The sequence below is a fragment of the Thunnus maccoyii genome, chromosome 2 (assembly GCF_910596095.1).
Source record: "Thunnus maccoyii chromosome 2, fThuMac1.1, whole genome shotgun sequence".
NCBI classification, from domain to species: domain Eukaryota; kingdom Metazoa; phylum Chordata; class Actinopteri; order Scombriformes; family Scombridae; genus Thunnus; species Thunnus maccoyii.
The window spans coordinates 2,116,983-2,143,528 of record NC_056534.1 but is presented as its reverse complement, the minus strand read 5'-3'; the positions used below and the strand labels follow the sequence as shown (position 1 = coordinate 2,143,528).

At 38.4% G+C, this 26,546-nt stretch overlaps 2 protein-coding genes and 1 long non-coding RNA gene across 6 annotated transcripts in view; 1 reads left to right on the top strand and 2 right to left on the bottom strand.

Annotated features, from left to right (window-relative positions):
- The first annotated feature begins 383 nt into the window (after positions 1-383).
- tbce (tubulin folding cofactor E) lies at positions 384-14,141 on the top strand. 2 transcript variants are annotated; one of them, XM_042387783.1, is made up of 17 exons: positions 384-491; positions 730-856; positions 1,633-1,717; positions 1,965-2,129; positions 3,280-3,365; positions 4,129-4,228; positions 4,321-4,423; positions 6,196-6,272; positions 6,362-6,454; positions 7,656-7,720; positions 7,862-7,926; positions 8,484-8,636; positions 9,641-9,779; positions 10,343-10,411; positions 10,618-10,677; positions 10,845-10,936; positions 12,257-14,141. In XM_042387783.1, exons 2-17 carry the CDS (start codon positions 742-744, stop codon positions 12,350-12,352), a joined length of 1,563 nt encoding a protein of 520 aa, XP_042243717.1. In that variant the 5' UTR covers positions 384-491; positions 730-741; the 3' UTR covers positions 12,353-14,141. The 2 variants fall into 2 exon arrangements, with proteins under 2 accessions (XP_042243717.1, XP_042243727.1); XM_042387793.1 differs by having other exon boundaries at positions 395-491; positions 733-856.
- On the bottom strand, positions 6,048-9,695 carry LOC121880545. 3 transcript variants are annotated; one of them, XR_006091591.1, is made up of 4 exons: positions 7,835-7,917; positions 7,331-7,379; positions 6,360-6,475; positions 6,048-6,234 (listed from the first exon to the last, which is right to left on the bottom strand). It is a non-coding gene; the product is annotated as an uncharacterized LOC121880545 (long non-coding RNA). The 3 variants fall into 3 exon arrangements; XR_006091593.1 differs by lacking the exons at positions 7,331-7,379; positions 7,835-7,917 and adding an exon at positions 9,619-9,695; XR_006091585.1 differs by lacking the exon at positions 7,835-7,917 and having other exon boundaries at positions 7,331-7,581.
- Positions 14,142-17,523: 3,382 nt separating the features above from the next.
- Positions 17,524-26,546, bottom strand: part of LOC121880506 (nidogen-1-like) — a 41,576-nt gene continuing 32,553 nt past the window's right edge. Inside the window, exons 15-20 of the mRNA XM_042387771.1 lie at positions 25,961-26,087; positions 24,408-24,579; positions 24,072-24,229; positions 22,852-22,975; positions 22,388-22,500; positions 17,524-20,372 (exon numbers count right to left, since the gene is read on the bottom strand). Of these exons, the coding sequence (XP_042243705.1) occupies positions 20,254-20,372; positions 22,388-22,500; positions 22,852-22,975; positions 24,072-24,229; positions 24,408-24,579; positions 25,961-26,087 (813 nt within the window). The 3' untranslated portion in view covers positions 17,524-20,253. The remainder of the gene's footprint in view (positions 20,373-22,387; positions 22,501-22,851; positions 22,976-24,071; positions 24,230-24,407; positions 24,580-25,960; positions 26,088-26,546) is intronic.

Genomic DNA, 26,546 nt, shown 5'->3' with positions numbered 1-26,546 from the left:
TAGAAAATAAAACTAGTCTAAAGAGACATAAAATAGGAGAATACAAGTTACTGTGCAGAAATAAATAAATCAAAAGCCTCAAATTTTACTTTACTCAAACTATAATAATAATTAATTGTATATATACCGTTTTTGTTCTGAAGAGATTTTACAGAGTATAATTAATATGTGCGATCATGAAGCAGCAGAGAAAATAACTGTAATTGACATTTGTGAATAAAAACTGTATCCATTATAATCACCACATTAGCAATAAAGTCAATTACATTCAAAATAAATTATAACATCTTTAACAGAAGGTTTAAAATGATGTTTATGATAGAAATAAAACTAAAATCTGACTAAAATTTTGCCAACCGGGGAGGAACGGTGTTACAGGAAATATGTGCATCGTTGAAATGTGTCGCTTCCGGTGAATCAGGGCTGTCAAATGTTTTGGTACGGGAGTTAGCTTAGATGCTAACAAACGGCGACAGTTAGAAACGTCACAGGTACATTTAACAGTTATTTATTCATTTCAGATAATAACATACATGTATTTTGTCACTTTCGGGGGCGAGTGGAATAAATTAATTGATCAAAGCTATCGATATTCTCTGACGATACGAAATGTTTCTTTAATTTAACACAAACAACAAACAATGAAACGATGTTAGCTGATAAACGTCTCTGCAGCCTCAGAGACTGATCCCCGTGTGAACTGTGAGTCTCTCTGGTTTCTGAAACCAGCAGGCCGGTTCGATGGGAACCGACCAGACGGAGCCGGAGGTGCCGGAGGACGCGGTGGGCAGGCGGGTGTCCTGCGGCGAGGAGCTGGCCACGGTGCGGTACGTGGGTCCGGTGCCACCGACTACAGGTCAGACCGGAGCGACACTCATTTGTTATCCCTCATTATTCCCCGTTATCCCTCATTATTCCCCGTTATTCCTCAGTTTTCACTAATTATACTTCAACTCCGCTACATTCAGAATCAGAATCACGTTTATTTCCAACCAGGTTCACACATACTAGTATTTTCCTTGGTGTTGTGGTGCATAACAGTCAAAAAATAGAAGGTAAAGAGAAAAACACCACCTTTATGAAAGATAGGTGATATAACCATATAAATACAAAAGTACAATTAAAATGTGAAATGTCGTAAATATAGTAAAAATATGTTCTCTCTCTGTTTGACCTGTTAGATCTCAGTGCTGCATTCGATACTGTAGTTTATAATATTCTGCTGGACTGAGTCTGTCTCTCTGGCACAGTTCTTAAATGGGTCAGGTTTTACTAAACTGGTTGACAATTCTTTATGGCCACGGACGACTACTCCTCCAATAAAACAGACCTGACATGTGGTGTCCCACAGGGCTCAATCTCAGGCCCAGTTCCTTTCAGTCTGTATATGTTATCACTCAGCTATATTATTAGAAATCGCAACATCAATTTCCATAATTACAGAGATGACACCCAGCTATATATGGTAATAATAATAATAATAATAATAATAATAATAATAATCTCTATTGTTGAGTCTAGATATTGGTTCAATAGGGTCTGAGGTAGTAAGAGACCGTATTGGGAGACAGTAGGACATTCTGCTGTACATGTGGCTGCTGAGGCTACGCAGTAACGAGGTTTGTCTGTCAGGGCTGTGGCTCGGCGTGGAGTGGGACGATCCTGAGAGAGGAAAACATGACGGCAGCCACGAAGGAGTTCTGTACTTCACATGCAGGTAATCCTCGTCAGCGACGTCAAACTACCATCTGAACATCAGCTGATTATCAGCAACTCACCAGCTGGACTGTGTAGTTCTGTATCTGTAGTCTTGTGAGGATTTAAAGCCTAAAAAGACGTTCTCTTAATGCTCAGTGGTTTAAAATGAAAACTTCTTATTCTCAGGGTTTTTGAATATTGTTCAGACAGATAAACAGTCTCAGCTGAGCACATAATGAAGAGTCCTTTTCTCTCGACTCTCTCAGACACCCTAAAGGCGGCTCCTTCGTCCGTCCGGCGAAGGTGAGCTTCGGCGTGGACTTCCTGACCGCCGTGCGGCAGGTTTACCAGATGGACACGGAGGAGGTGCTGAGTGAGGAGATCTCCATCGCCTCCAAGACGCTGGAGTGGGGGAGGATCAAAGAGCGAAGGTACGATGTGAACTAGAGGCTCAGTCAGGTGTGATTGTTGTAATGTCTTAATATTCACACATCTGTCCTTCTTTATATTCAGACAACTACAAAGAGTCAGAGTCAGGGGCTTTTTGTGGCTGCAACTAATGATTAATTTCATTCTGATCTATGAATCTTGATTATTTTTTGATGAATCTTTGAATTATTTGGTCTATTAAAAACATGATGATGTCATCAAATAACTTGTTTAGTAACAGTTCACAATTCAAAGATATTCAATTTACTTTAAAGTAAAACATGGAAAAGCAGCAAATTCTCACATTTAAGAGCCTCAAACAAATATCAAATTTTTTTTTTATTTTTCCTTAAAAATCATAGTTGCAGATTAATTTCCTATCCAATCATTTTTGCAGCTTTTTCAAGATCTGCAGGTCTTAAAAAGTCAAAAAAAAAAAGTGAATTATGTGTCCAGTAGTTCCATGTTGGAACAGTTTTCAACAGTGAGAGGAGCTGATAGAAGTCAAACACAGTCACAGATCAATAATTCAATCTGTAACGACATCGTTACCTCAGCTACCACGTTGTCTTTGTATTTTGATGTTTTATTTATTTATTTATGTTGATGTGTTTTTGGATTTCATGATTGTATTTTTTTTTAGTTTTTATGTTGAATGAATAAATGTTTTCACTTGAACATTTTATCCCGTTTGTTTCTATAATTTATGAATAAATCACATCATATATTCTTAAAAAAAGGAAATACTTTAGCGGTATGGTCCGAAATGAACAAACTTTATTATCTCAATGAAACGTACTGAGATAAATGAACATGTGATCTATCAGTCGTCTTGGCAGTGAGACACTGATTAGAGGATTATAGAAAGTATTAAATATTTCCTCTTGCCTGCTGAACGTAGTAATGTTAGTTATAAATGATTATATATGAAATATATATATGGTGGCTGGCTGTCAACGTGAGACAAGCTGTGGACAAGAAGAGAAGTTTATTCATCAGTTTTCTGTTTATCTGGGTCCAGATCAATTTAATAAAGTGCTGAAAAAATGTGATTAAAATAATAAAACACCTGTAAAATTCCATCCTAGTTTCATATTTTGGACGGTGTGATCATGAAACAGGTGTTAAATGAACTGTTTGTTGTCTCTACAGTTTTGAGAGTCTTCCGTCGGTGCTGCTGACTCGCCGTGAGGTGAACGGACCCGGAGCGAGCGGAGACATCCGGAGAACAACTCCCGGTATCTTTATCACGCAGACTCTCAGGGTCACATGACCTCTCACTGAGGTGATGTGAACATCTGCTCGAGACGCTTCTCCTCCATGACAGAAGCTCTGAGTTGATCCAAATATTAATATATTCATCTGAGTTGCCTTCAGTCGTTATTATTGCTATGTTTTGCCCTGGGCTTTGCCTGTCAGGCGACATACATGCTGCCTGCAGACACGACTCAGGGCTGAGTAAAAAAAAAAGATTTAATCAGTTTTTATTTTTAAATAATTGAACTAAAAACATGCTAGAAGTGATCATCACAGCAGCGCTCTTTGTACAAAACATGGAAATAAAACCATTTATTGATTTTAAAGGTTTATTGTTGACATTTAAAATAGTAGTTTGAAGTTTTTACATCATGATTTAACATCATAACATTAATTATGATAAAATATCGGGTCTTTATCAAGGAAATTCAGGTTGATTTTAGGTGTAGATCATTATAATGTAGCCATTTATGTGTTTTTTTTTTTGGTGCTTTTAACGTGACTTTTATTTTGAAGATTTATAAAGAAATATTTTCTTTCTTTCTTACATTATTATAAAAAACATGACGATCAGTTTAATCATAATTTGTATAATTATTGGATTTATTAATATTGTTTTTATATTATATTTTTTATTATAAGATGATATACATTAATATAAATGAAGAAAATAACAGTTCTGTACTTTTATTCTGAAAATAAATCGGTCAGTTGTGTGAGTGACGCCTTAACAGCAGCGATCAGGCGTGCGGTGGTTGGACCTGAGTCGGACGCTGCTGTGCTGCTGGGAGGACGTGGCAGCCATCGCGCAGCAGCTGGAACAGCTGGAGGGACTTCAGCTCAGGTTCAGACTCCTGCAGGAAACATCATCAAGTGTTTTTTTTTTAATTGTTTCTCTTCTTCTACTTAACGTTTCATCCGTTGGTCTGTTTTCAGCTACAACAGACTGCGTTTGCCCTCTGACCCCTCGGCTCACTGTCAGGCCTTCTGCAGCCTTAAAGTCCTCGCTCTCATTGGCTGCCAGCTCACATGGTCTCAGGTACTTGTAACAGACCAGCAGTCTGTCTTCACCTGTTCACCTGTAGGAAATTTTGTTGCGATTCCATTGATACAGGTTTGAAAGTGGTCAGACTTATAGTTTAGATGTCAGAAGCCTCTGTTTGACACAAAGTTCATTCCCATAGATTGCCTCCCCATTGGTTTACATTGTAAAGTGTGATGTGGCACTGCAACTTTCAGGGCTTATAAAATCCAAACCGTTCAAGTTATTACAAAGATTTTAACATCTTTTTTTCAGCACAGTGTCATAAGTCATGTATCAAAGTTTGAAGCCGATACCATTAATGTCCTCGGAGGAGATAGCGTTTGTTCGGGGCCAAAAATTGGGGCAAAGTCTTATTTTGAAAGGCTAATTGTGGACTTCTTGTTGGATTTAGGTCAGGGGTGTCAACGTATGATTTGTAGGTCTTGATGAGACAAATAACTGAGTTTTGGTTTGATCTCTCTATGACATTCCTACGGGCCGTGGCGGCCATTTTAATTACATAGGCGGCGCTAGAGAGCACATTTTGGCACTTTAGGGGTTAATTTTTACATTTTTTTTATCATTTTTGATGTGCGTGCCAAATTTTGATGAGTTTTTGAGCATGTTTAGGGGGTCAAATTTAGGGTTTAAGTGGCGTAATAATAAAGAAACAAACAAACACATGAAAAACAAAGGGCAAGGACCCTAATAATTTACAGTCACATTTCTCTGCTGTCAGAGGTTGTACAGTCTATTTATGTATTTATATATGTAGCGTACTGGAATATTTACTCATCCTAAATATAATATAATATAAATATAATATTTACATATGGAAACATAAATGACATATTATACAAATAAATAATAATAATAATGTTATAATGTAAATAATGTTAAAAATACATATTTATATTACAAGTGTTCATTCAGTGTATGTTTATTAATTTATAATTGATCATGTTATAAATTCACCAACTCTGAATCAATATATAAAACCTTTATTTGAACATGAATATTTACATTACCATTATTTATACATATTTGTACTTAATGGAATATTTGTTATATATCTACAAAAACATAATTTATATAATAATAATAATACAAATAAATATATAACACATTTACATTAAAGTAAATATTTTTAGTGCCATTGTTTATTCAAATTTTATGTTTATGTATTAATTTATTAGTTATCATTTACAAATGTTAAATACAGTATATAAAAACTATATAACTAATAAATATATAAAACCTTAATATAAACATGAATATTTACATTAGTAGTAGTTATACATATATATATATATATATATATACATAATGAGGAATAAAAATATGTAGTAAATAAAACATTTATAGAAAAAAATGAAATATTTTTAGTAATACATTATATATAAATATAAATAAAAATATAAATATAAATATATATATATTTAGTATACATTATATATATATATATATATATATATCTTAGCACATATTTATTTATTGGGTGTATGGAAATATATATTTATTAAGCATATAAAGCATGTATTTATATATATACACAATATTTATAAAATATTGCCTTCACTACCTTCTGCTCCATATTACGGCATAAAAAATAAAACCTTTAAAACAATACACATTTAAAAACGTTTTAAAATATTTTATATGTATATTTTTTTAAATTGTTTTTAAGAAATATATCTCTTTAGAACTTTTGACATAAAAGTTAAATCACTTAAAGGTCTGTTTAACACTCTTCTCTCATTGATGTTTCTCCGTTGCTCCTGGTCCAGGTCCTGGATTGCGCCCCCATGTGGCCACAGCTGGAGGATCTGTGTGTGGAAGACAACAACATCACAGAGCTGCAGAGGTACCAGTTCATCCCTCCTCCCAGTCTGGTCTTCAGTCTGGTGTCCTGACAGGAAGTCCTGATGTGTGTGTGTGTGTGATGTCTTACAGGCCGGTCGGAGTCCTGCAGTCTCTGAAGAATCTGAATCTGTCCAGTAACCCGTTAGTCCAGGACAGCGTGCTCAGTCTAGCTGCTCTGCCCAGGTACAGTAAACACCTGCTGATCTGAAGATATGTTTCAGCTCAGTAGAGCTCTCTGTCAAATGTTTGATCAGTTCTTTAATCGGTTCTAAATCTAGAGAATATTTATCAAAACAAACAAATATCAGCTGCTGAATCTCTTGAATACTGATCAGGGCAACACTTTACTGTAAGTCCCCGCATTTTGCATCTAGAAGCAGCTCACATAGATGTAACAAATGGTTTATATCACTATAATGTATAGTGATATAAGCAGTATTTGACTCCTGCAGAGTCCGACTGGCCATCAGGAGAATCCCAGTGTGCTGGTCGCCATGCAGGCTGCTTGAGAGCCAGGGCAACAGCAGCATCCTCCCAGGGCTGTTGTTTTTTTTTTGTTTTTTTTGGTCCCAGTCCGTCTCTGGTCTCCTGCTAAGACATATTATATTATTATAGAGTTACAGGAGTTAGAGGAGTTCCAGTTGTTGACTAATACATGAATAAACATTTACCGTATTTCCTCTAATAGTGGCCTTCATCTACCTCACTGCAGAGGGCAGCAGGCCTTTATTGGCAGCAGGCTTATATTAGAGACATTACTTTATTTCAGATTCCCTCTGTTTGATGAGTATATTTGCTCACATTTTAGTACAAAACCTGCTTGTTTTCTGTTTTCAAAGTGTTTTATTAAGGTTACCAGTGACTGTGGAAGATTCAGTCCCATGTAGTACTTCACATGTAGCTGCTGCCACCTTGTGACACTAACACACATTCACCCACCGTGACTGATGATTATAAAGTTGAATGTATTAAATTAAATCAGTGGAAATGTACATTATGCTTAACTTGCAACTTATTAACTGTTTGTATGCTGATTATAAATGATAAACAGGGACTTACAGTAAAAGATCCAGTGTTTCAGTGCTGTTCTCCTGCATCAAACCACCAGCTGACAGACAGTAAACAACAACTTCAGTCACGTCTGGTGTCATTTTAATAATGTATTAATTGTGTCAGTCGTTAAGTAAAGGTCCAAACATTCTCCAGTTTGAGGATTGTGCTGCTTCTTTGTCACATATGACAGTAAACTGAGTGTATTTTTTAATATTTCATGAACAAAATGATGCTGTAAATAAAGAAAATGTTCATTATTTGCTGCCAACATCACTGAAATGTTTGTTTCAGTTTGTTTGTTTGACAGTGAAACTTGTTTATTTGTTTTCAGACTGGAGCAGCTGAACATGTCCAACACTGGACTGTCTGTCATTAGATTTGATGACGTTCCTGCTGGTAAATTAACATTTCACAACCAAAACATCAACAATCACTTGTGTTTAACATCCACTTCACTACTACAACACACTGAATCACTTTCATTATATGACAGAAGAATAAATACTGAACCAGCTGTTGATGGTCTTTGTTCTGCAGGATCTCAAACAGCCTCATTTCCTGCTCTGAAGATTCTCAACGTGGACCACAACAACATCACCGAGGTCAGTGGACAGCATCAAACTCATGGCCCGCGGGCCGAATCCAGGCCGGCGCCTCATTTTACGCGGCCCGTCAGAGCTTGTAAAGAACATAAGTTGTGTATAAGGTGTTGGTCATAAGGTGGACTCTGGTCTGGATCTGGACAAATAACTGTTTAATCCAGACTTTCTTCTTATGCTGATTATTTAACTGTTTGTAGAAAGATCCTCTGAGGGTTGGACAACAATAAGAGGTGGATCTGAGGGGCCGAGAGGGTTGGTATCTGTGAGATATGGGGGTCAGTTGGTGAAGAGCTTTGTAGTTGAACCAGTAGGAGACAGGAAGCCAGTGGAGCTCTTTAGGGACTGGGGTGATGTGGTTCCAGGACTCACATTTGTTCCATGTTTTCTGTAAAAACATCTGTTCTGGTCTGGTTTTCTTTTTTAAGATGATATCAGTTCTCATTTCAAACATGTTTTGTACATTTTCTGGTATTAAAACATTGTGAGCATCATATAATATCTGCTGTATATCAGTTTTATAGTCTATATACCAATAATTTAGTGTCTCTCTCTCTCAGTGGTGTGTGGTGGACGAGCTGGCCAAGTTGCCCAGTTTGGTCCAGTTTTCGTGTCGCAGTAACCGACTGGTGAGCAGCGACGGAAACACCAGAACAGCCAATCAGCTGCTCATCGCTAAACTGGGACAACTGGTCCTCCTCAACGGCTGCGAGGTGAGTTAAACCTGCATGTGTGTCATTACTCAAGTACTGTACTTTAATATAATGTTGAGGTACTTGTACTTTACGTGAGTATTTCCATGTGATGCCACTTTATATTTCCACTCCACTACATCTCAGAGGGAAATATTGTACTTTCTACTCCACTACATTTATTTGACAGCTTTAGTTACTTTTCAGATGAAGATTTGACACAATGGATAATATAACAAGCTTTTAAAATACAACACATTGTTAAAGATGAAACCAGTGGTTTCCAACCTTTTTGTCTTTTGACGTCTTACAAAAAGCAGTGTGTAGTCGGGGTCACATTTCACATGTCTATGAGTTGTTAACAGCTCCACCAAATAGTGATTTTTCCCTCTAAACTTCTCACATGCTTTCATTTCAATAAATGTTCAAATGATCCAATATTTCAGCAAAAATCAAAGATTAGAGAAAAAGTCCAAAAACTGAAAACAGATTTGTGTATCAGAACTTTGTTTTTTCTTCTTTCCTCTCCCATTAATCATCTCACCACCCCTCAGATTTATCTGCTGACCCTTTGGAGGGGCCCCGACCCCTAGGTTGGGAACCACTGGACTAAACTAGCTAACTGTATATAAAGTAGTGTAAACTAGCTCCACCTCCAGCAGCTACAACAGTAACATGCTGCTCTAACACTGATGCTTCACTATTAATAATCTAATGATGTCATATATAATAATATATCAGTCAGAGGGACCAAACCACTACTTTTACTGCAATACTTTAACTACATCAAGCTCATAATACTTATGTACTTTTACTGCAATACTTTAACTACATCAAGCTCATAATACTTATGTACTTTTACTGCAATACTTTAACTACATCAAGCTCATAATACTTATGTACTTTTACTGTAGTAGGATTTTACTTGTAATGGAGTATTTTTACATCGTGGTATTAGTGTGAGTGTATCAGCGTGTGTGTGTGTGTGTGTGATTGAGCTGACCTGTTGCCATGGTTACCATCAGATCCACGCTGAGGACAGGAGGGGGGCGGAGCTCGACTACATCAAGTTGTTCGGAGAAGAATGGCTGAAGGCGGGGGGGCGGAGTCAGACCGGCACCCAGTTCACCTGTCAGCACCCTCGTTACCTGAGCCTCATCGCCAGTAAGTCACTCCCACTTCCCACAGCATCGGGTCAGCTGATTGGTCGATGGTTTACCGGAGCGATCAGTACAGTTTATCTGCAGGTCTTCAAAGGCAGTTTCTCAGAAGGTTATAATTATATAATTTCATAAAGATTTACAGTGAAATTTACAATAATATAGAAACAAAAACATGAAGAAGCTGCAACCAGAGAATTTTTTTTGTACATTTTTGTTTAAAAATGGCTAAAATTATTAATTATATGTTATATGATATTATTTATTTATGGATTACAGACACAAAAACAAAAATCCAAGTACAACATGTTAAGTGAAAACACTTATTTCCAACAAAGTCATATTTATATCAAAATAGTTGAGGAATAATCAATAATTTTAGGCCATATTGTCTCTGCTGGTTCTTCATCATACTTTCATACTGTGGTATTAAATTGCATTCTGTAAACAGCTATAATTGATCATTTTCATAATAATATATCAAATGACAACGTGTAGTATGAAAGGCGTCGCTCGTAGTGATTAACTGATGGGTGCTGATGAAGGTCGTCATCTCCTGTTTTTCAGAATATGGAGCTCCGGAGGAAGGCGAGCTGAAGAAGCCGCAGCCGTTTGCTCTCAAGAATCAGCTGTTAAGTTAGTCCCACCTCCTTCTGCTATCTGCTCTCTGATTGGCTAATGTATGCAGGTGATATACGCAGGTCATGAAGGTCAGATGTTACCTGCGGAGTCAGATTTTTAACTGTTTTCTTAAATCTTTTCCACAGTTCAGCCGCTTTAATAATAAGATACTCTCAGAAATAGATGTCTGATTTCTGAACGCTGATCTTTTTTCCCTCCAGAGATTATGTTTGTGTTTCCTGATGACCCCGACCGGAAGCCGATTGAGAAGAAACTCCCAGGTAAAGAGAAGCTAGCTAACACTTTGTTGAGATTAACTGAGCTGACTGTTCTCCAACCAGCAGCCTTCGTCTCTGTCGGTGCAGAGACGAGCTGAACAAACTTTCCAAATGAAACAAATATGAAATAATGTCCAGTTGAGTTAAACAGAGTGTGGTCTCCTCTGCAGCCTCCATGGTTGTTCAGAAGGTGAAGGGACTCCTGTACAGACTGCTGAAGGTCCCTGCAGCAAATCTGAAGCTCACCTACACCAGCCCCAAGGTAACACCTGCACTGCATCACTATTACACTAACATGCTGCAATAGAAATTAAACTGCCTTCTTTTTGTCTCCTACAGCAACGTATCTGCTCTGTTAATCACTTGTTCTGTGTTCTCTTTTTAAAAAAAGGGAAGGGAAGAAATTTATACTATGTTTTTTAGACCTTATTTTAATACAGAAAATCAAATCTTTTCATAAAGTGATAATGTGTCGTTCTATCATCAGACAGTCACACTGAGCCTGATTGCATCCTGCTACACAAGAGCAACAGTCTCTGAACAACAACCCACATTAGCTTCCTGCTAAAGTCTCCCTCTGATCTAACTTACAAACATGAACACGTCTTGTCCTGCAGCTTGTTGAACGAGCCACCAAACAAACATTCACCAGGGAAAAGTGCACCGCTAACGTCAGTTAGCAGCTAGATAGCTAATTAGCTGCTCAGCTTCAGCACATTAAACAGGGAAACATACCTGTAAATGTCACGTCAGACCTGTTAGATGCTGGTTTGGTTGTTGCTCTTCAAAATCCCTGTTAGAGACACGCTGTCTGTCCATGACTTGTAGCTGCAGCAGTTTGTTTACTTTGTCTCTGTTCATACGGTGTAACACTGGTAGCCCGCCATCTGCTGTCAATCAAACACAGACACCGACACGCCCCCCTGCTGCTGTCAATCAAACACAGACACCGACACGTTCCCCTGCTGCTGTCAATCAAACACAGACACTGACACGCCCCCCTGCTGCTGTCAATCAAACACAGACACTGACACGCCTCCCTGCTGCTGTCAATCAAACACAGACACTGACACGCCTCCCTGCTGCTGTCAATCAAACACAGACACCGACACGCCCCCCTGCTGCTGTCAATCAAACACTGACACGCCCCCTGCTGCTGTCAATCAAACACAGACACCGACACGCCCCTCTAGCCAGCTGAGACAAAAAAAGAACATTTCTGATATTTCCAGAAAGACATTTTTTCTTTAAACAAGAAGGAAAATACAAATACAGACACTTCAGAACCACAACATGTCACACAAATGAGTTACTGGTATGTGACCAGTATGACTGGAAGATAGAACGTAACAATCATTTGGATTTGTTTGAGAGTGTTCGTGTAAAGTTTAACTGGTGAACTTTAAAACATGAATTTGCACCATAAACCATCTTAACAGTGCCGCCTTTGAGGATACGGAGAGCCGGAGAGGCCAAAATTAAGCTGTCGTACATGGTCTGTTAAAAGACCTTCAACAATGAGACGGTTCAGATGAGATTTCTCATTGACTCTGTTGACGGTTGTATGTTTCTTTCTCCGTAGATGGTCGGGACAGAGTTCGAGATCGACAGCGACCTGAAGACTCTGCAGTTTTACTCCATAGAGGACGGAGACCAGGTGTTGGTCCGCTGGTCCTGACCCGAGCAGCAACAGTCTGGTCCACACAGCAGAGACGGCACAGAGTCTTCCAGTTAGACTGACGTTTTCCATCTGTGTTCCTGCTGTGGAGGAAACACAGACTCACTGAGAGCTGGATTCACTGCAGAGGCTGCAGTCGAAACGTCTAAATGACTGATGACTGGATTTACTGACACGCTTAAGACTTCAAAACTGCAAACATAGAATAATTCATCACTTTCCTTCAGGACTTCACTTAGAATCACATATAGAAATTTACTGACGCTTTAAAATCGGTCATTTAATAAATTAACAAACAGACCTTTCACGCCTAACTTATGACTGTTTGCTTTGGTTTATGTTTGTTCAGTTAAGTTTGAAAGTGTTTGACGGCAGATTCAGTCTGAGCCGTGACACAGGAGTGCCTTGTTATTATTTTAGTTACCAGTTATTACCATTAATGAGGAACACACTGTTAGACAGACGTCACCTGAGAGACATCAGAGTCAATAACTGTGTTTCCATCCATCTGTTTTTATGCTTATTTTCACTTTGTGCATGAAAAACTTGAGTGGAAACAACCAGAAAGTCTGAATATTACACAGACATTTTAATGCTTTATTTGGATAAAAAATCAGATGTGAACAGACTGAGTGAATAAATGATGACGTACATGAATCAAACGTCACTGAAGAGCTGAAAACATCAGATCTGTGTGAAGCGATGATGATGAGACTGTAACCTTCCTCACATCAGTACATGAAACTAACAGAAATGTCATATTTCCGTCATGTTGTCGACATGGTTTTCTGCCTGCTGTTTATCTCCTAATATTCACTACGGATGGGAAGATTCACCGATTTGCATCAGTGCACCGGCATAAACGTTCACGATGCAGTTGCTCCGATTAAAAAAAAAGATTGTGCACCGGATACAATTAGTGATGAATTGGTGACACGTTTCAAACATCTTTCCATCAGTAAACACTGATTCACTCATATATAATTATTAGTAGAGGCTCTGTGCCTTTATTATTCAGAAATGTGACCAATAATTTGATTATTTAGATCGATTCCTTCTCTCTAAACTGTTCCTCAAGCATGCTAACATGCTACAGCTAACTGGTGCACCGCCAACTCGCGCTCTAGATTTATTGTTCCGCAAGAAGATTATTAAACTATTTGACAGTAATTATAAACTCGAGGCAGAGAACACTATAATACAAAGGACTTATGTTAGAGGCTGTTTGTGAAAGGTGTTTATTCAGAGGTCAAAAAGAAGCAGCATAAATGAGATGCTTACTGCAGTACAAGAGAAACAGATATGTGAAGTAAAAAATGGCACTTTTTTAGTTAATTTATGATTTGCTGTACGCTTAAGAAATAAAATCCGACTCTCTGTGCTATACTGAATAGCATAGCATCATTTTTCATAGTGTCAAATCGCGCTGCATCACAATAGAGGTGACTCGTATCGTATTGATATTTGCTTCATATGTATTTTAATGTATCAGATCGTTGGCGACACGTCGAGATACGTATCAGCTTCAGTGACGGAGACGCACATCTCCAATATTCACACAAATGTCCACTTACTAGCTTTTCTGAAGTGTTTGCAAAGGTTAATACAGAAACTGTCTCGCATCCATCACCGCGGTAACGTTCTAATCTAAAGCTAAAGCTAAAGCTAAAGCTAAAGCTAAAGCTAAAGCTAAAGCTAAAGCTAGCTATGCGAGCTAAATCCATCACTTTGTGGTCAGACGAGTACAGATGTAAAATGAATGAATCAATAAAGTTGAAGATGATGTGTGTAGGTGTGTATTTGTGCTTGTTTTACACAACTCAGTGGTGCTTTAACAGCAGATATGACATGTAGCTGCTGTATATCAACTCTACAAAGCTGAGATAGACACGGATATCTCTTTGCAAAGTAATGCAGTGAAAATCTGATAGAAAAATCAGTAATCAGCAAAAAAAACATACTTTTAAGGACTCAGATCAGCAGCACATTTCTTTTTCTCTTCACTTTGAAAGGTGAGAAACATGACGTTCAAATGATTTTAAAGAAATCTGTCAGTGAAACATGTCGTCTCTGATTGTTTCCTGTTGTTCGATCATTTATTTAACTTCAAGTCTGTCAGGCTGAAATGTTCTGACTGCAAACATCATTAATGTCAACGTGTTGAGATGAACTTTACAACCACTAGATGGCAGCAGCAGCAGGGTTTTCAGCACAAGCTTTGGTGTCTGTAAGTCTTAAACACAGCAGCTCGGAAATGATTTTATTATCAGAAAAGTTAATAATATTGTCAATAATCTTTCAGCTGCAACACATTTATTTGCATAAACCTCACAATATTCGACTAAACCACAACATCACTGTCTTTCAGGCAGAAAGTAAAGATTTTGTGCATTAAAAACTGAAATTATTTCTATACATGTTACACTGTGAAGATGTTGGTTGGTGAAAATATTATATGTCATATTGTCAAACATGCAGACCTTTGTGTTCCAGGTTTGTGTGTTTTATCTGCAGAGCGACAGCAGAGAAACAACTTCAGCCACAGAAATGTGAGTATCAGACTGTTTATAATATAATGTTGGAACTTTATGTTGATTGAGGAGCCTGTTTAGAGCTTTATGTTCTGCAGACTGTGTTTTATCTGTCGGTATGTTCAGTGAAATGAGGCAGCAGCTGGTAGAACAGGTGTTAAAACATTCAGGACTGTAAAATAATCATTAAAATGTTATATAATGATTCTAAAGCGACAATGAGTCAGTGTAAAGATGCTGACATGGGTGTGATGTGGTCTCTTTAGCTTGTTTCGGGCGAGTTAAATAATATCATCCGTCGGGACTCTGAAGTTTCAGACAGAAGAGAAACTACTTTTTCCTCTGCTGAGTAAAAATGCAGCTGCGTTAAGTCGTCTTTGATGGATAAACTGTTTTTCATGTTAATTCAGGAGCTCGTTTAGTCTTTTAGCAGCTGACGTCATCTGTGGATTAATCCGCTGCTGAAAATAGTCCCTGACAAATGCGCTATTTCCTCCTGTTTTAGTGATGTTTGCTAATAACAACAATAAGCAGCTGTTTTAGGAGTCTTTTAAAAAAAAAATGAAACAATATATGTGTGAATCATTTTTTAAGATTTCAGTAGGAACCAATGAGCTCGAAGCTGAGAGACACAATATTGGTTTGATAACATCAAATAACACCAGTCTTACACTTTATAAAGTCACATGATAGAAATAACATGTCCACAAGAACATATACTGAAATATACAGAACTGTTACAATATAAAAGGGAACATTATTATTATTATTATTATTATTATTATTATTATTATTGTTATTATATTAATACTATTTGTAAAACAATCAATAAATGAAAAATGCACTCGTTCAAGGGTTCAGATAGAAAAGGGAAACACTGCTAAAAGTCCTGGTGATCATAGTAATCCCATTTATTTCCCAGTATATAGATCGTCCTTCTCCTGTTGAAGTGGAAGAGTAAAAGTCATTGATTATGTTGAAGTTCAGCTGTAGAGAGAGGATTCATCCGGAGCGTTCTGCTATTGTTTTTTTTTTTTTTTTACCTGCAGCAGAGTTTTACTTTGGGAATATTTCCAAGATACAAAGAAGTGAACAAATCTCAGAAACTAAACTACAAATTTATTTCCAAAAAGGATGAACAGGACCAAGAAATATGTGCTTGGTTCAACGAAACCGATCCGTATCCCTCCAGCAGGACGACTGAGACCAACTTAACTTGGATTTCTGCTTGAGGGTGATAAAGAAACGGGTCAGGTTCTCCAAAACAATGAATTAAACGCACAATATGTACTTTCAGCTGCTAGGCGTCTCAATCAAAACATTAACAAAACACGGAGTGTGATGACGGTGTGAAGCAGCAAGGGATCATGGGAGTTGTTGTCTTTGTTGTTAAATAACCAGCTTCACCGGGATAGGATTACTCCAGTGTTCATCATTCAGGATGTTTTTACCCGCAGAGGTCTCCTCCTCTCCAAAACAAACGGACCCGGAGATTACAGGTAAAAACACTGAATGAAGCTGTTTCACCTAAAAAATCAGTGTTTCTCCGACGATGTACGGCGTCCACCGGACGTCCGGTACGGGCTGTTAGCCGAGCTGCTGCTAACACTTGTTCAGTTTATTTCTCTTATAACTTTAGATCCAGACGTTCGGCCGGTTTCTCCCGGGAGCCGAATTATCCGCAGAGGTCTCCTCCTCTACAAAAACAAACGTACACGCAGATTAAAATCTTAAAATACTAATTAAAGCTGTTTTACCTAAAAAAAAACAACAACAAAAAAACAATATTTCTCCGACGATGTTTGGTGACCACCGGACTTCCTGGAGGGGCTGTTAGCCGAGCTGCTGCTAACGTTTGTCCAGTTTATTTCTCTGATAACTTAAGATCCAGACGTCCAATGACTAAAATCCTTCTTCCGGCTAAAAGATATAGTTAAAAACCACCTAAATTTATCATGAAAATGTGGCTTAATAGTGAATAAAAGTCCATTTATAACAGTTTGTGTGGAACAACCACAACGCCGATGTATTATCTTGTATGTGTGTAAGTTACTCTTTGGTAGACGCCATTGTAGCGGACAAACACAGCGCCGCCGTATGCATCTTGTGCGTGTTTACTCTTTGGTAGAGGAGGTATGACGCCATCGACAGGCGACCAAATGAAACGGTCCGTTACTTTGATTAAATTACAGATTTCTCTGGGTCTGAATGTAAGTACACAACTCAACAAAATATATAACACAGGTCTAGTTGTTTTTAGACATTTTAATGTGGAATAATTACATATTATAGCTTTAAGTAGACTGGGTTTCCCATAAAAGGGAACATTATTATACTATTAAAACTACTTTTTACTCGTCTCTGCAGGTGCAAGTAGGAGCTGTTTGAGGTTTTTCTGAACATTGTGACACATTTCTTGCAGGATCCATCGTACCTGCTGTGAATCACTAAACTACAGCTGCCGTCCTCCGTGATGGAACAAAGACTCTTCAGAGCCACATCTGAAGCCTTCAGAAGGTATTTAAGTGTTTCATCATTAGTATTAAAAAAGATTTTCCCCTAATACTCCTTTAGACTAGATTTTCTAATCACTTTGTGGCATCAAACATGAAACACAACACCCCAGTTTGAAGTATTTTTAAAAAAAAGGTTTTATTGAGGCTGTACAGGTAGTTAATGTTCCCTCTTTGGCTGATGGTCAGTACAGACATACAGTACGTCATGTTCACAGATCTCACATGATGACATGAAACCAGCCAGCAGGGCCGCACAACACTCGAAATGTTAAAAACAGAACATTTGACTGACAAAATACCAGTTTATATTTCAGGGATTGTCCACAAGAGTCCGTCTTTAATATGAATAAGTGACTGAAAATGAGCGTTTTGTAGGTTTCAGCGTTTCATTGTGCGGCCCTGCTGGACTGATCAGTTTCCTCCCTGATGGGTTTTCAGTTACCAAAGACCTGAGCTGAGTTTCCCCAAAGCCAACGTTATATTCCTGCTCTTCACTCTGCTCACCTACAACCCAGACGAACCTGTCATATAAAACATTTAAGACCTGAACACAGATGATTTCAGTCAGTTATTCTGCTGATGTGACACCTACAATGTTAAACAATTGGGGGTTCTTTTGTTTTTCTAACTGTTTTCTAGTATAAAAGTTAATATAAACATAATTATGTACTTCAGAGCAAACCACTGAATGAAACTGTAAACTGTTAAATGTACTTTTTGTTTTCAGTTGGTATAAACTTAATAAAACATCAACTTTTACATTTAAATTTGAATCATGTCTAGATTTCAGCTAATGAAAATTAAAATTAAATGCCATTTTGTCATTTTCATATTGATTAATTTCATATTGTTTGAGCTGCCATTGTAGAAATAATTACATTTATTAAATTTTATTAAATTATTTTAATATCAGCAGCCTTTGACTTCCATATAAATGAGGGTTATGAGCATCATATCTGTAAAATCATGAGTTTGTTTTATCTTTAAAACTAAACTTTTATGATTGACTGCAGTTATTAATCTGTGCACAAGTCTTAAATGTATAAATCATGTTTTCATTTGATTCAGACGGAAACTTCAAACATTAAACTTTTTTTTTTTAAGGGAAACTTCGTTCTGGCATAAAAAACCCTTCGACCTTCACAGTACTCATCATCATCTTCATCATCATCATCATCAACGGTAGATCTTAGGCTAACATCAGCACCAATACAAAAAAAAAAAATCAGAATATTGTTGCATATCAGGTAATTATTTACAAGTTCATATAAAAAATACATTGTGAGTTTTTAGCACAAATAGAATAAATTCTGTAAGTCTCAAACAGTTATTACTCAAAACTCTTCAAAAAAAAAAAATCAAAAAATGTATCATATAAGATAAGATTGCTAAAATATAGAATCATTTCCCAGATTGGTAAAGTTTTATTTTACCACTGAAAAACTTTAATTTATTACTCGTTTTTTTTTTTTTTTTTTTGTAAAAGATTTAAATTTAGTCAAATCATTCTGTTTTTTCTGCCTTTATTTAAAGTCACTAACACGTCTAATTTATCTGTTCTTCACCTCATCAGAGATGAAAACACCTCCGATGGTTTTATGTTTAGTTACAGTTATTTTAAAAAAGAAACCGATGAAACAGATGAAACTTCACATTTGAGATCCTTTTAAAAAAAAAACAGACGACATCCTGTGTTTTTCATTCTCGTTAACATGTTGAAACTAAATATTTGCAGAGCTCTGATTGGCTGATGAAGTTTGTTAAACCGTCCACAAACGTCCATGTGAAACGCCTTAAAAAACACTTTTGGTTTTGTTGTTGTAGCTTTTAAATCTATTTTATTTCATTTTATTTATTGTCAAACTGTTTATTTTTCTTCTGCTAATTAGTAACCAAGAAAAAAAAAACGTGTCGATGGATCAGACAGATTTTAGCGCCACCGTGTGGTTCACGTTTAATCTTAAAACTCTTGAAACACGAGACATAGAACCAAAACAAACCTTTTTGTTCAATAATTGTGATTTTTTTTTTCAATATTCTTCCTACAAATGTCATCTGCATTAGTCTGAAAATGATTCCTTTGGGTAAACTATGATTTACAAACTGCTAATTTTGAAGATATTTTACCTTTTAGATCAATTCAAATGTACAAAACTATTGATTATGAGTCTCAGATCTGCTGTCAGCCAATCAGTAGTGATTGTCTGTCGCTGTATTTAGAGGCAGATTTGATAAATATATGTGTGTATTTATGGGATGTTGTCTGTTTTTTTTATATGGAAGACATTTGCTGCTCAGCTTTTCATGAAATGACTTTTTAACTGAATGAATCCTGAGAGACGTTTGAACTCGAGTCTTCGTATTGAAGTGATATCTGATTGTTTTTCGCAGTTATCTTTCAGAGCGGTGAAACACCGGCTGTATCACAAGAAATATAAGGAGCAACTACAGTTTAATTTATAAAATACGATAAAAACATAACCTGAAGTTTATCGTTCAGTACCTTTTCAAATAATAATCATCATCCTGTCAGTCAAAGTGTTTTTAGATTCACCTGCTGCCCCTGTGTTTGTGTCAGATTTGGTCACTTTTCTCTCATTTAGGACTGAAAGTCTTCAACCAGGAGTTATATCACAAACACATCAGAAACATCTGAAGTGTGACATCATAAATACAAAGAGGTCTGAACAGCCTTCAAGGGCCCAAAAAAAAAAAAAAAAAAAAATCCTGGAAACTTTCAATTCAAGTAAGAAAAAGTAGAAAAACACCAAAACTCAGTTAAGTGTGTTTTGTTTTTGTTTGTTTTTTTTTATCTCCCAACAGCAGCAGTGTTACAGTCGCTCTGCCGGCGTCTTCACGGGTTTCTCTCCTCACACCGGCCGTCGGCGGCGTCCGGGCAGCGGCAGGTGAACCCGCCGAGCCGCGGCAGACAGAGGTGAGAGCAGCCGCCGTTGTTGGCGCAGTAGTTAAAAGCTAAACAGAGAAGAAGAGGAGAATAGCATCTGTCAGAAAGTTTAAACAATAGAGCTTTATGAGCCGACTCATGTTTTGAAATGACGGCAGTTTACCCAAATCACACAAAATGTAACGAACACAATACATTTTTAACTGTCTTCACTTTATATCTGCATTAATTGATGATTTCTCCACTAGTTTTCAGTAGAAACAAGTAATGAACACAACAATCACACATTAGTTTGTTTAGAAACGGCTCCAAAGACTAATAACAGCATCACGTTTTCAGTCTCCAGAGAGTAGTTCTGTGTAAGACAGACACTACTGAGCATGTGCAGGAACACAGTTCTGTTTACAGCTCCGTTAGCTTGTTGTGCTACATATCATAACCTCGACTTTGTACTTAAGTTCATTGAGAAATTTATGATGTAGTACTACATCATACATTTCTAACGGAGCTGTAAACAGAACCGCGTTCCCGCACATGCTCAGTGGCGTCTGTCTTAGAACGTATTCAGTACAGCTGCAGGGGTTAGCGGGGGGGTGTGGGTGTGTTTATTTGTGCTCTAGAACGTAAACACTAACATGTTAATTTGTTTAGAAACGGCTCCAAAGACTAATAACAGCATCATGTTTTCAGTCTCTGGAGAGTAGTTCTGTGTAAGACAGACACTACTAAGCATGTCATGAACTCGGTTCTGTTTATAGCTTTGTTAGCTTGTTGTGCTACATATTACGACCTCGACTTTGTGCTACATCATAAATTTCTCAATGAACTTAAGCACAATGTCGAGGTCGTGATATGTAGCACAACAAGCTAACGGACGCACATGCTGAGTGGCGTCTGTGTTAGTACGTATTCAGGATGGCACAGAGGAATAAGATATATCAGGCTTTGATACACACACAATACTTGTTAGTAGATCAGTTCATTGTTGGTTTGGATCCAAACATGAGATGAGCCTGATCCTTTACGTGAGGCTGCAGCTTTCAGACGTGTAGAATCAGTTGGGAAGCTGAGACTCGGTGTTACTGAGAGAGCAGCAGGTGGACGCAGTGGACAGTAAAGCCGACTGGTTCTCATCACTGCCTGCTCTATAGTTCAGGGCTCAGAGCCAGATGTGAGATCCACAGCTGGCTCTCCTGAGGTCCCTTCACCCCTCGAGTTCCCACGCCTATATCCATCCACAAGCTATACGAGTCTGCAATCAATTACTACGCTCAGTGAGCTCATCTGCGCTCCCGTCCAATAAAGCTGTTAGCTGCCAGACTCCAACATGTACAGACAGAACATTTGAGATAAAGAGACAGTTCACCCAAATCACAGCAAAAACTCAAAACCATCCTCGTGACGAGATACCAGCAGAGTTCAGTGGGAAACTTATTTTTCATGTGATTTAGGTGAACTGAATCTTTATAAAAATACTTTTATTGACTGTAAGTACAGCTGCAACTAACGATTATTTTCATTATCGATTAGTCGTCTGTAAAATGTCAGAAAATGGTGAAAAATGTCGATCAGTGTTTCCTGAAACCCAAAGATATTCAGTTTAGTGTCACAGAGGACTAAAGAAACCAAAAAATATTTCACATTTAAGAAGCTGGAATCAGAGAATTTGGACATTTCAATTGCTTAATCGACCAATTGTTGCAGCTCTGATTCGTAAATAATAAAAAGTATTAATATTAGAAATAAGTTCCAGCACATAACTCCTCCTAAAACCACCTTTTGTTTCTTTTAACATCTCCGTTTGTGTACGGATTAAACAAACGAGATACGACATGTTAATCAGTGAACTTTACAGGTGTTGGCAGGTGTATTTTGGGCAGTTAGCTGCTAATGGTCCTTATGCTAAGCTAAGCTAGGCTAACTGTAACTTGACATCTCTCTCTCAGAAAGAAAGTAAATGTTGAACTGTTCCTTTAAACTCTGCAAAGCTTTATGTGTTCTCACCACACATCTTTATTATTTCCTTGACTTGTTTGTTTCTTGTCATGTGACTGTGTGAGCGGGAGGGTTACTGTATCCGTACCTTGTGGACACTGCGTCGGCGTCGTGGTGATGCCGTACAGCCGGGAGCGTTTCTGAGGCAGGAACTCGTCCGTCTCTTTCTCTGACTGACGGTCCACAGCGACCACGGCCTCCCTGCATGAAAGAAACCATCATGTAAACACTCGGCAGAGACCACACACCGACGTCTGAGCCGCTGTTCAACACACTTCAAACTAAAACGGTCAAATAAAAGTCTAAACTCCAAGTGCTTGAAATAGCAGCGTTTACAGCACAGTTGAAGTGTTTATTTAAAATCTACTCTGACTAATGGAAATGATGTAACTTTACTTTCATTGTAGTCGTGGAATAAAACATTTGGAAGAATTTGACTGTAAATTATAGTAAATTCATGGGAGAAGATGAGCGCCAGCAGAGGATTTATATAAAATCCTTCATGTAAATCTTCCAGACTGAAGTGTGTCAGCGTGTTTCTCAGCCTGTTACCTCCTCCAGTCGGTGTAGTAGAGGTTCCTTCCGAAGGAGACGATAGCGAAGGGATAGTGGATCCCTTCGACGATCTGCCTCCGCAGCCGGCGGTGAGGATCCATACACTCCACCTTACGAGTACCTGCAGACCGATCAATGAATCGTTGTCAGTGAGGAACGTGTGATATTGAGGAAGAACAAACATCTCTGGAGGAGAACGTGAGGACTGGATGAGAGGGTTAGGGTTCAGGTTCCAGGACAAAAAGCAGATTTTGCACAAGCTTCAACTTGTGCAGAACAAAGCTGCACATCTGGCGAGTGTGCAGAAGAAGGCATGCAATTTACTAGTTTTCTTTTGAAACATTAGTACTTTAGCGAGGCCTAAAAGCTGATACTCAAAGACTTCATACATTAATGACAGACACGGTCGTACAACCAGACAATTAGCACAAGGTCAGGTACTACTTCCTTCACCTAGAACAGCAGAGAACTGCTGAGAACATGCTGCCATGTTCCTTAAAAATACAACTAGTGAAGCTTGTTTCCTTAAAGCAGCTAAAAAAGATGATTGTTTCAAGAGAAGTAATGTTTGTTTAATTATGGCCATGAACTGTTATCTGATGTCTGATGTATAGAACCAATCACAATGTTTGTTTACAATAACTTTCTGGTAGAAAAATCCTGAGATAAACTCTCGACTGAAGAGAAAATGGAGTGGAGAAGGTTCTCAGAGTCCGTTTTGTTTTCCCCAACAAAACCAAATCAGTTCAGTTCAATCCAGTTTCACAACATAAAGGAAAGACAACGCAAAAATCCGCTCCGCTGATCTCCCAAGATGCAACACAGAACATAAAATAAGCAACAGTAGAAACGTTGGATAGGTCGGACCACCATGTTTTACTACATATCTTTAAATGTTACAGTTGAAAATGACAACAGTAATAAACAAGGTTTCACACATCTCGTCCACCAGTTGTTTACCTCCAACTGACTGAAGTTCTTTCCTTCTCTCTGGTGGAAACTGGGTTTTGTTTTGTTCTGTTTTGGGAGGTTGGGGTGGTTCTACGTGGGTAGGAGGGACGGTTCTCTGAGTGGGTGTTTGGGGAATCTGGGTTCTGGGTGGAAGTATGTGGGATTGTTCATGTATGTTGTGTTTTTATGTGGACCCCAGGAAGAGTAGTCACTACCCTGGTAGCAACTAATAGGGATCCAATAAACCAATAAAACCAGTATCTCACCTGCGTCGGCCCAGCACAGCTGCTGGTTGTCGGAGTCAAAGGTCAGACCGTTGGGAAGTCCCAGGTCGTCTTTTACCAGGACGCTTCGATCCGTTCCGTCCATGTTGGACATCTCAATTTTAGGCCCGTCTCTGTTCCAGTCTGCCCAGTACAGACGCCTGCACCAACAGGACCAAACCAGTCAGAACAAACTCATTTCAATACTACTGTCACTACTACTGCTGCTGCTACAACAAGATGTAGTTGTTAAGAAAGTAGTAATGTAAACATGTGATTGAAATAACATCTAACGGATCAGTTTCATGTCTACTTTTGGCGTCTTTCGGCGTCACGTACCCGTACGCCGGGTTGGTGACGATGGGTCGAGGGTTGACCAGGTCGGTGTCGAACAGGACACGACGCTGGCTGCCGTCCAGTTTGGAAACCTCCACAGTGTCACGCATGGAGTCGGTCCAGAAGAGGAGGCGCGCCACGTGGTCGACGGCGATGCCTTCGGGACTCTGCAGCTCTGAGGACAGAAGAAGTTCAGACCGAAACATTCAAAAATGTTCTTTTCATGAGTCCAGACCTGCTGAGTTTGTCTGCTGGTCCTTCTCCAAGACTACTGACTGTCAAACCTCAAAAGTAACCTGATCAGGGCTCTACTCCTGCAGTTTGATTGGACTGTTAAGCCAGTTTTCCTGCATCTGCACAGCTGTGAGTATCGGACTGTACACGCTGACAGATGTGTCATGGTCCCACGCTTCAGAGAAACACATGAACAAGAAAAGAACTGCTTAATCGCTTCCTCTTTTCTGTTGGCAGGCAACAAAACTACATCACAGTTCGGATCTCTTGAGGAGAACAAACAAGACAGCTGACTACATTTTATGGTTGCAACATCATCTGACAAAATCAACATAATACGGTGTAATGACAACAGCTGCTGTGTGTTCGGTTATATTGACGCTAACATTTAATGTCATCAATCACAGAGAGAGTTAGATGACAGGAAGTTGTCTTCTGTGTGGACACACTGTGGATTTTGGCCTCCATCACTTCCATTGTAAGCACATATGAAGGATCTTTTAATATCCAGTATGAACAGGAGGAATGATTACAGACACCTGACTGCTTGTTTAACTTGAAAAATGGTGAACTCGTCCTTTAAGTTTTGTGCCACACAGTCGACAGCTGACTGACAGCTATTTTGTTAAACCTCACACAAGTATAAAATAGTGATTGAATTGCGTCTCATAAACATGTTAACCAGCAGTCATTCTCAAGCTGCACTGTGGTAACAAAATCCATATTTTTATAATCACAATACACTAGATATAAATAAGATAATATATTCAGCTATACTGACATTTAAAATCAGTGACGACAGTTAAAATTTTGCTTTTTCTTTGACGTACGCAGTGAAACACAGAGCTGATGTTTTTTAAGATTCACACACACATCTTGTAAACCGTTTTTGAAAAAGCTCTGAGGGCGTAAACGGGAAGATAAAGATGCATTTACAGATTGACTCGGCTCTGTGTGGATGGACTCTGAGTTTGCTTTTGCCAGGAGGAACCGGAAACATGTTTGTTTCAATAAAAAGTTGGGAAATCTGAAGCCAACAACCAATGAAACATATGGTGCAAAAGCCCAGATTATGTTCATCAGTGTTTTTTAACTTCCAATGACTACTATTTGGTGAGTTTTTGAGCATGTTTAGGGGATTAAATTTAGGGTTTAAGTGGCGTAATAATAAAGAAAGAAACAAACAAACACATGAAAAACAATAGGGTCCTCGCCCTTGGGCTCGGTCCCTAATGATTTACTTCTACAACATCTGTGTGTCACAGCTACAGTTTGGTTACTGATCCTGACTTGTTGTTCACACATCTCGTCGTCTGTTGTACCTTTAGTGACGACCGGGATGATGTCCCCTCCGCTCATACTGGCCTTGCTGATCGCCGGTCCGGTGATATCGGTCCAGTAAACCATCTTCTCCACGCAGTCGTAAGTCACCGCGATCACCACTCGGTCCTGAGAGAGCGAGAGAGAAACGCAAAAGGAGAAGACAGACAGTTTCATTCATCTGGAGACGCTTTCAAAAGAGTCTTTTATCTGAAGTGACAGAGCTTTGTGTTCGGCTGCTGTGTGATTGATGCCTTCTAGGCTTCATATAATGTGTTTTCCATCGAGAGAAGAAAAGAGTTCTGACGCTGAAATCTGCCGAAGAACAATTAAAGGATTGTTTCAGGGGAACCGAGAGGCCTCTAAAGAGGTTTAACTAAATTCATGATGTCAGTGTGCACAGTATGTTATTCAGTATCAGTACGTATGTGGACCAAACCAGAAAAACCCCCAAAACTAAAAGATATTTAGGCTGGTTGTCACTTCTACCCGGAGCTTGTTTGGGTTTAGAGGAGTTAAAAGAACAGTCTGAGATTAATGGAAACACTGTTGTTAGCTTCCTTCCCCTAACTGAGCACAAAGGCTTCT